This window comes from Daktulosphaira vitifoliae, unplaced genomic scaffold (assembly GCF_025091365.1).
Source record: "Daktulosphaira vitifoliae isolate Bord-2020 unplaced genomic scaffold, ASM2509136v1 Scaffold_3, whole genome shotgun sequence".
Taxonomy (NCBI): Eukaryota; Metazoa; Arthropoda; class Insecta; order Hemiptera; family Phylloxeridae; genus Daktulosphaira; species Daktulosphaira vitifoliae.
Window position 1 is genome coordinate 36581487 of NW_026099574.1, and position 10457 is coordinate 36591943.

At 39.6% G+C, this 10457-nt stretch overlaps 1 protein-coding gene across 5 annotated transcripts in view; it reads right to left on the bottom strand.

The window, feature by feature from the left end:
- Positions 1-103: 103 nt before the first annotated feature.
- LOC126901954 (paired box protein Pax-6-like) overlaps positions 104-10457 on the bottom strand; it is a 26678-nt gene continuing 16324 nt past the window's right edge. For 2 of the 5 annotated variants that reach the window (XM_050678918.1, XM_050678916.1), the window contains exons 7-12: positions 8222-8331; positions 2545-2742; positions 2399-2481; positions 2069-2292; positions 980-1302; positions 223-366 (exon numbers count right to left, since the gene is read on the bottom strand). In XM_050678918.1, the coding sequence (XP_050534875.1) occupies positions 278-366; positions 980-1302; positions 2069-2292; positions 2399-2481; positions 2545-2742; positions 8222-8331 (1027 nt within the window). In that variant the 3' untranslated portion in view covers positions 223-277. Of the gene's footprint in view, positions 367-979; positions 1303-2068; positions 2293-2398; positions 2482-2544; positions 2743-8221; positions 8332-8410; positions 8602-10457 lie in introns of all 5 variants that reach the window. The other 3 variants (XM_050678919.1, XM_050678917.1, XM_050678920.1) reach the window with 3 other exon arrangements.

The window sequence follows — 10457 nt, forward strand, 5'->3', positions numbered from 1 at the left end:
TTTGAACAACCAATACACTTATATTTTAATTATTAGTGAACTGTTTAATAATAATTATTAGTATTAATTCGACATTGTTTGGTTAAAAAGAAAAACAAACTATAATTTATGTACAATTTTTGTTTTTTTTTATTAAGCTATAATTTTTTTTAAATTACAATCATAATTATTACTATACTATTTACATTTATAATTAAATAACTCCAAATATCGTTGAAAATTGCACGATTTTAATATTTTTTAATTCAATGTTGTTGTTCTACTTGACAGCCTGGCGTCACTGCAAACGTGGCCAGTATTGGGCAGATAAGTCTGTTGTATGTCCTGGAACAGCTATTGGTACTGATACACCGGGCGATATAAGACCTTAAATAAACAATAAATACGTACAATTCAATTTCAACTAACATATTAATCTATACTAATTGATATGAGTATTATTTATTTTTTAATGTTTAGTGTCAGTATAAGCTTGACTTTTAGTTCAAACTAATTGACCGATTTCCTTATAAATAACTAGTTCAGTAACGAAACAAAGATTTGTTCAACATAAAATTTTAACTAACGAGTTTAATTTCCAAAATCCAAATAAGAAACTAGTAACTAAATGTTTTTTTTTTTTTTTTTAACATGATCATTTACACGTAATTGAAAAATAATCCTCTTATGTTTAAGTTTAAATTTAAAAACATATAAGGCCATGTGATTGACGAATATTTGTATGTCTTTTTAGAATATTTAAGTGATCATTCAAATTCAACACTTTCTTAATAAAGGTATACATAATAAATTCGGCAAACGGTAAAAATGTTGAAAACTAATGAGTTAAAAATTTACATCATATCGAGAGTGTTCAATTTTAGAGGTATTCTGTAACTTGACCGGTAGCTTTAAAATTTCATAAGAGTTTGTGCATTTAAAATTTGAAATAACACATAAAGTTTTAAAACGCAGCATAACATATTAATATGAACTATACCTGTCGAGTTAGAACTGTTCATGTTATACTGATGATGGGCATGATGATGTGGATGGTGACCGTTAATTGATGATGGTGGGGGATGGTGGTGATATGCGGTGTGGTGAGCTGGTGGACTACTGTTCGGAGTCGGTGACAATGGCGGTCGTAAATATCCTGGCGTTCCAATAGCTAATGGCGGAGATGTGTCATACGTCGGCCTAGACATACAACCGTATGCGTCTCGTTGATCGCCAGTTATCGAATGATGTCCCGGCATAATGGACAGGGACAGCCCGTTCTCATTATTGCTGCTCGGCATGCCGAAGTTCATTGACATTGGCCTAAAAACAATTTTTTTTATTTAAATGCCAATCTTATATAAAATGAATTTCTGAATAAATATTATCGTTTGTTCGCTCAAGTACAAGTAGTAGTAGTAGTAGTAGTAGTCAGTTAGTTGACAATTTCTATAGATTGTACGATAATATCATCATGTTTTCAGTTGGTTATTTCAGACAGATTAAATACAGAAACAAGTTGATTAAAAATATTTACAGGAAAACTTCAAGTCCCTCGGCACAACATTTAACAAATCGGCGTGTAAAATTATTCATGGCGTGTAGACAAAGAGGCATAAATATGACGATTTTTCATCAATGTACCTTTTTTACAGATACAGTGTTGGCGAAAAAATGCATTATTTATAAACTATTTTTGCATTATACTATGGATTTTTTTTTATAATTTACATAAAAATTAGTTCATTTTTGGTATCGAACATTTTTCAACGAGTATTTCTTTAGAAGCCATCTTACAGTTACATTTGACCTCTTCGGGATATCCTTTAATTCCGAGACTTTAAATATAAGGCAGCTATGGTATATTATGTACATTAGTGTAAAAATAGTATATGAAAAATGTCGATGGGCTGGCTGCACTGGTTAACTGAAAATTGGTAAAGGGAATTCAGCAATACAGTTTATTATCTGAATGTGCAATGAACATTGATCTAATTTTAATCGATCCACACTCGCGAAAAAAAATTCCAACTTTGAGTATTCAGTCTTAACAAACTTGAGACAACATTTATTCGGAAATATTTCTTACCCAAAAGCGTCGTGTCCGCCAATCGTGGTGTACATGTTAGGATTAGGTTCGGTGTTGTTGTTCGTTGTGAACCCGTTCATCCGACTAGGAGACGTTTGCTGCTGTTGCTGCTGTTGTTGATTCTGCGGGTCCATCGATTGTTGGTTTTGGTTGGAGTTGGGGCGACGTTGTGTCCGAAGCTTTTCTTCCCTTCGCCATTTAGCGCGACGGTTAGAAAACCAAACCTAGCAAATGCATAATAAAAAAAAATAAATAAACGCTGCTTCAAACGACTCGACAGAATATTAGTACAGTAATAGGACCGCATAAGTAACACTGTGGTTAAAATACCTGAATTCTGGCTTCGGGCAACCCAATTTTGCCGGCAAGTCTCTCTCTGGCAAACACGTCTGGATAGTGAGTCCGTTCGAATTCTACGAACACGCAAATATCGGTAAGACTATTATCGAATTTTAACAACACAATTCATTGCTCACCTTTTTCCAGACTGTCTATTTGCTCGTTCGTAAATGACGTCCGGTTTCGCTGCAGTTTTCTTTTGAGTCTAAGTCTCGCCTGGTCGTCGTCGTTTGTTGATCCAGGAGCACATCCTCCCAGAGATCCGTCGTGATTGGAATTGTCACCAATGGAAGTACAAGTCTCGTCCGAACCCATTCCGCCGTCTAAATCTAAAACTATCCAATAAACTCCGGTAAGAACCCGTTGTGTTTTTTTAATTTGCGGGAAACGCATTGTTAGTACAACGATAGTCACATTGGGACGTGTACTGTTGAAAATTCTAGTGGCTACAAAATAGGCAGCAACTTTGTAATCATTTATTAAATAGAAATATTTTTCCAAGACGCCATCAGTCAACGCCTAACACAATGCCATCACGACGTTTTTATGTTTTATAAATCGTCATACGTTGCAGAGTACGATAAAACTTTAGGCGCGCAAATATTTCCTTCGATAAAATTTCAATTCGTCGCGTGTACTTAAATTTGCGTTACATTTGTTTTCATAGTTATCACACACATACGCTTAACGGAGCCCATAAAAAATGAATGTTTATTCGACCAATGTAAAATACACGGTTTGGGTTTAAAACATAAAATATGAAAACATTTGTACGGCCGTGGTGCGAATTGATGTCGGCAAAGTGAAAATTCTGACCCGTTGAATGTACCACATGCATATTAATATTATTATTATGTACAACAGCGACAGCCTTGTGCACATACAGCGGTATTAACTAAAACAATTTTAAAGGTCTGAGTTTATGACGTGAAAGATACCGCCATTCCCAGTCGTCATATCCATACACGTATACGTATGTTGTGTACACCAAAGGGATGATTATTACAGAAGCCGCGTAACCCCCTTCCGTAGCAGCACATGTGTATATGCGGGGCAGCCGCGACGTCGACTTTTGGGGTTCAAATTGCTCATTGGACCGCGCCGATCGACTGTGGGTCGGACCCGTTGGCAGCGAGAGGGGAAACGCGACAAGGGGTTCGTGTGCCGCCGCGTGTACACGCGGTGTTTTTTCGTCGATTTTTTTGTTCAAACGATGATGGTGCGACAAAACGGCCGGGAGGGTCGACGCTTTTAACGAAATATATTATTAAGTATTACGACCGTATGTATACCTAACGGGTGCGACATGGGCACCGCTAAACGGGCGTCGGCTGGTCGATGATAAAAAATAATAATCCCTCTCCGATAAATCGTGACGGGAAATCACGTTTTTCGTACTCGCGGCCGATCCAGAAACATTGTGCGCGATCCGAGTACCGATCGAACCGGCTTTTGGTATACAACACAAGCATTTCCGGAATAATTCATAAATTTCATCATATTTCGGGTGCGTGTCGCCCTGTACGCCTCCTCCGTCCGTTATCTTTGTAATTTTCGGACCGATAGCGTGTAGGTTTATCGCCTTCGGGGTACGAGAGCGCATGGGAGTAATGTGCATTGCGGACCGTGGCACGTCGGATAACGGCGGTAAAATGTGTGCCCGACAGGGAAAAGCCCAGCGCCGTTTATGGGGCGATAAAGTGGCGGAGAGGTATGTGGCCGCGGACGGAGGGAAGGGATCAGTTGTCGGGCCAAAATCGTGAGACGACATTACGATAAACGCGAAGGGAAGGTGGCCGCGATAAGGAAACCCAGAGGGGAGTGAAGCGGCGGGGCTGTGCGGGTTGGAGGACACGGTGCGCACAGTCTTATCAGCAACTTTCTACTCCAACGGTCCGCATTCATCCGAACGAGCCTTTCTATGGTAAAATATACGGCGGCGGTCTCGGTCGTTATCACTCGCACACACACACACACACTACTCGCGACTGCTGTTCGTATACACGAGTAAATGTAATGTGTACACGACGCGGTGGTGAATAAAAACTATACAACACAAGGTGTATGAACGTGACCGCCGCTATTACTCAACCGGCAGACGACGTTTTTGCTACTGGCCGCGCAATACCGTTTTCTTTATCGAGAAAAATAAATAAATCTCGTCGTTATCCGCCGCCGCCTTTGCACGCCGACACGCGTAATAAATAACAGTAATGCGAACCTCATAAACGGTTAACAAATGTTGGAAAAAACGGCATTGCCACAGTGATGGCCAAAAGCTGGCAAAAAAACGTTGTAAACATCGGAATTGTATTAAAAATAAAAATGGCACGTGGTTCGGTTGCAGGTTCTATAAATTTTTTTGGTAAAGTTTCTTTTCCAACTCCATTGTTTGCCAACCGCAGCGGTTCGAAAGTGAAAAAAGTTTTTCGGCACAGCTCGAGTATGGAAAAATTGACGGGAAACGAGGCAAATTCATCGGCAGCCAGACAAATTGAACAGTGTACGGCCGAGAAACGAACCTTTTTTTTTTACTCTCGGCGGTTGGGGTCGAGAAATGAACCATTTTTTTTTTACTCTCGGCACATGGCACACCGCTCGTAACTCTCGTCAATTCGACTTACGAGCACTCGGACACACTCTCGGCGAGTTCTAAATTCTAAACGCATAACAATAATATATTATTAGGCGCACGAACAATAACAGCGCGAGGGCCGGCGGTGGACACATAAAATCGTTACTAACGTGTACACGTTCAGACCAATGAGCCGTGTGCGGTTCTCGATTGGCTGAACACGTAGACGGCTAATACGATTTTGCAAATTATAACAATAATGTACACTTATGTCACGTTCGACTTGCAGCGGTACAACACATTGCGCCCGATCGACTCGACCGGTGCACGCGCGTTTCCGTCTACTTGAGTAATCAATCCGTTGCCAAAGGTGCCAAAGGCCATGCAGCGCGCGATTGATAGCGCCGGCCGAGTAAAGGTATCGTCACTCCCAGCGACACAAACATCGGCGGCAATTCGAAACGCTGCCCGAGGCGTACGGTAACAATATAAACGACGGGCTTTTGATAGTTTTTAATCGGATTACGTTTTCTCTCTCGGTCTGTCTGTCGGCACACAACAGTCGTCGCGCATTACAAAAAGCACGTCACAAACAGTCCCGTTAAATAACCGCAACAACGTTACCCTTTTCTGTGGCCGCGGGGGCCACCGGCCCGTAAAAGATTTTCCGGAGCTCAAAAACGAACGGCACGTAATTATTTTTAAACGAATTGTCAAATTCAGAGACGCGTATTATGAAGAGAGCTTTTTTTCGTGCGTCTGCTGATAGTTTCCTCCTCCTCCTCCTGTACGCCGCCCCTCTTATTATGTTANTGTCCGCCGCCCCTCCTCTTATTATGTTAATATTACTTAGTTAAACTCAAACGAAATTGTGTGTTTGTGCAGTAGCTGCAACCGACGACTACGAAAATACTAATATTCGGATTGTTTTCTATTACAGAGTTTTTTTAATGACTTTTTCGCTTTTTGCGAGCGGTAACAACAATAAACCGTCTGTCTTTGGTATCGTGTTACGATAAATCGNGGTAACAACAATAAACCGCCTGTCTTTGGTATCGCGTTACGAGAAATCGAAGAATGCGCGCAAGACTAATACGAATGGAACTCGCATTGTTCCGGTTTACAACTTTTACACAAAAAAAAAAAAATAATTATAATGAAAAACTTCCTTACTTTGCCGTAAACTTGTTCTATTTATTCGAGATTACTTTTTTTTTTTTTAACTTTTAAAAATTCATAGATATTCTTTATTTTTCAAGATATTTTAACATATTACAAGAGCTGATTGGAAAAAAAAACGGTCGTATCCATACGTTTTAGAAATGGGCTTTCATTGATACGAGGAGATTATGTAAATGCCGCCAAGGAAAATTCGCGCGCAAATTACACGGGTAGTATTATATACACTCGGTCAGTCCATGTTTTTTTGAAAATCACAACGACAACATGTGCTCATTATCCGTTACGGTTTGCTGTTTTTGGAAGTGGAAAAATTGACGAGCGTTGAAAAAAATCACTCGCACTTGTAAATTTCATAAATATATAATTGCGAATTTAATCACACAATAGAGTACTACATTCGTTATTGCTAGTTAAAAATAACTCGTTAGAATAACAAAAATTACATATAATAGTAAAACCATATTGTTAAATAAACTTTCAGAGTTTCGAAAGAAATTTCAAGTAGATTATATTTTGGCAGTTCATATGTTTGCCCAAAAAAATAATTTTGTAGGATCGTAACTGTCTTATAAACTTTTGAGATGGTGAGAAATTCATTTAAACGAATTTCGAAAAGAAAACGCATAAAACCGTAGAGCGTAATAAGAATTTGCTGTGGCGTTTGTTTACGAAAAAAACACACTATCGCTGTTTACGCTTATGGGAAACGCAACAACAATATGCCGATCAGCACAACGGCTTTTTATGAGCGACGATAAAAATCTAAACGTTTTGCTCGACGAAACGTAATTCTTAGCGATTGCGCGAGTTGAATTTCAAAAGAACTTGCAGCCGATGTCTTTTCCGCGACACGGATTTTCTTTGGCGGTCCGTTTTTGCCCGCAACGAGTACGCGTCCCACTGATGTGGACGGACATTGCGCCGTGTCGCTCGGTACGCTTTGTCCCGGTGGGGTGTACGCTCGCGTATCTGCGTTGTTGTGTTTGCATTGGTGTTGCCGAGAAAGGTGTCATCGACAAAATCAGCTGCGCAACAGCCCGTCAGTCCAACACCGTTACACGCGGTAGTCCCACGCAGCAAATTATTCACGGTTAAACGGACGGGGGGCACGAGCGCGTGCAGTTTCATGTGCCCCACACGTCTGATGCATCAAACGTCACAATGCGCGCGTCGGTTGTACACGTTGCGACGGGACGTCGAAAACATACGCACGCGGCTGTGCGCGCGAAAAGTGCATTTTCGTACCGAAAGGGGCAAACGCGTTTGTACGGTCGTATTGCTTCCTATCGAATACAAGCGAACGAAACAGGGAAATTTCAGAAACCATATATTACTCTACTCGGCCTGTGTATTTCTTCGGCCTTTCTGCATTCCACCGGCGTTTATGTTTGTTCGGTATTTGCCTATATTGTGTCCCCGTTGAAAACCGGAATTCCGCGCCGTAGCAAAATTTAATATGGTTACCGCGTTCGCAACCGGAAAACCTTTTTCGTGGTATTGCCTCCCCGTTTCGTACACGTTCCTCTATCCAAATATTATAACCCTTCTTGGGTTTTTCTGTCTGCAGTAATCCCTTTGACATAACGTTTTCTTGTTTCCAACCAACCCCCCGGCGGAGCGACGGAGAGGAGCGCGTCATTTAAAGGCGACGGACAAAGAGAGAGTGCGAAATCCGGTTAGGAGTTTTATTTTATTTACGAGTTACTTTTTTTATTAATAAATTTTAACCAACCGTGTTTGCGAGAGCGCATCGACTAAAAAAATCCCATTTCGGCGCAGCACGCGGCAGCCCCTGTGCATAACATGTACACGCCGACAGACTCCGCCCATCAAACAGCAAAACGACCACACTTAAATATTCCTATCGGCCGCCAGTACAAATCACGTTGTTACAGAAAATTATTAACTACACACGGTTTCAAAAAAACGGCTATGCTTAACGCGTGGATATGTACATCTATGTTAAGTAAACATGACCAGAAGGACGAAAAACGCAGATAAAAAACCGACGGGGGGGTCTATAATATTTCGAATTGTTAATTAGAAAATATACATACCTTTTTTGTCGAGAATGTCAGGCAATACAGTGCAATTGCCAGTGTTTGGACTCAAACGACCGGATGGTTGCAGAGGCATGAACGGGTTGTCACCAGACGTCGGAGGGTACCTGTTTTAATAAAAAAACAAATGTGTGCGATTAGCAATGAAAACCATTTTGTGTTAAATAAAAAAATATGAATCAATACATATAGTAATCGGTTCCCACGCACCATGGATTTGGTCTTGGCCACGTTCCCGTCCCAGCAGCTTGCCCGTTTAATAACCTCAACTTGTCGTAAACTGCATCCGCTGAACTGCAAGTTGGAGACACCGACGTTGGAGCTTGTTGGTCTTTTTGGGCGGCTAAGTTTCTCAAAACGCGATTGATGGACGAGACCTGAATTAATGAAATTATGCGTTTTTATAGGCAACTATGATTTTTCAAAAATAGGATTACAAGTTACAGCTATTTAGAAGAAACCGTCTAAATTAAGCTGAAGACTAATTATTCTTTTTTATGATTACTACCGTTAACAATTGATATTTCTTATTAACAATTTACGCTATGAGAGTGTCATCAGCATAATTGAAACGAAACGGAGTATGACCTTAATGTCAAAATTATCGAATCGATTTTAAGTAGAATAAAATCGGCCGAGCGGTGTACTTATTAAGATTTGACTAACGAGCTGTATTGTACTCGAAATTCAAATGTTAACTAAAAAGAAAATTGATCGACGATTCAACTGCTAAGTAGGATAACAATTTATTTACAAAAGAAAAAATAGTAATAATTTCCAATCAATTTAATGTCGAAACTGGCGTCATCACAGTCGCCATTGTCTTCTCTCAGACACCGACCAATGTTTCACAGAATATTTTCACACTGCTGCAGAGACCCTATATATCATTTTTATTTTTTTTGTCTTTTGTTCCACTACCGCGAAGTAACCGCAAATTTCCGCCCGGAATATATTTCCTTCATTGCATGGCACTTGTTTTTGTGTGTGTGTGTCTTTCTTCTCTGCGTTTTCTTTAGTTTTTTATCACTCCAAAAACGTATACAGTGTCCGTTGCCTAAGTCTATACATGTATGTATGATCATGCATGTGTGTGTGCATTGTAAAAGACAGCACAGGCGTCAACGAGGGCTTTACTTGATGTGTCGCAAACGAATCCATAATGCATGAGTTTTGTTCGACTGTGATCATACCACCCAGCGCCCTCACTATATTTTTACCCCGAGGGTGTCCTAATGTCGTCGTATTTCCCTGTAGCGGCCGGAAAAACTTCGGGGTTTTTCACACTTTGATTACGGATTCTACCTATTCTCCTTACACCATCTCTCCCCCTCTGCCGCACAAACAAACCTACACAAAAGCTGTTGCACGGTGTAAATGTCGAAAAGATTCCCACATTCACTTGCGAACACCGTCCGAGTACAAATTACCGCCTAATATTTTTCCTTGCACTTTTTATCCGTTTATGAAATGAAGATTCTCTTATGTAAATAAAATCCAATGCATTCGACAGTTTCAAGTCGGCACATCGAATGTTTTGGACAACATTTAGAAATAATTTTGGCAGAACTAAATTTATCTACTAATTTGAATGGCGACTCAATGAAAAAACACTCAGTCTCCCAGAGCCTGTCGTTAAGATGCATGTAACTAATGTAAAAACTTTTTGCTATACGAGCGAGTGAGATACGAAAAATAAAACTCCCAACTGGCGATGATTATTGTGCGACGGAATATATTTTTTATCGCGGGTCATTTAAATTTAACAGCAAACACTAAAATGAATGCATTAATGGGTTTCTAGAAAGTTAAAAGTAATTCGTCTTCACGACATGGATACACTTTGCTTGTTTTAAAACTTCCAAAAGTCTTTTGTTAAAACTAATACCACTAACTAAAATATAACCCTAAGTTTTGTTTCGCTTTGCATAAATAAAATTTTGTACAATCACAAATAAGCTAACAAATAATATTAGCATGAAATGTTTAAGTTTTTACATTCTTCGAGCCTTTTATGGCTTTATTGAGTTAAAGTACTAGTTCTAAATGATAAAAATTGTTGACGGAGAACAGTATACAGAGTGATGGGTTTATCATAATCCACTTGATTATTCGCAAAATGAACACAATATTAGAAAAACAAATTTCTTTTAGTTACATATAATTATCAGTAACTAATAATTATTTTTTTGAATCAACCTTTATAACTTGGTGTTAACTATACTTTTTTAAA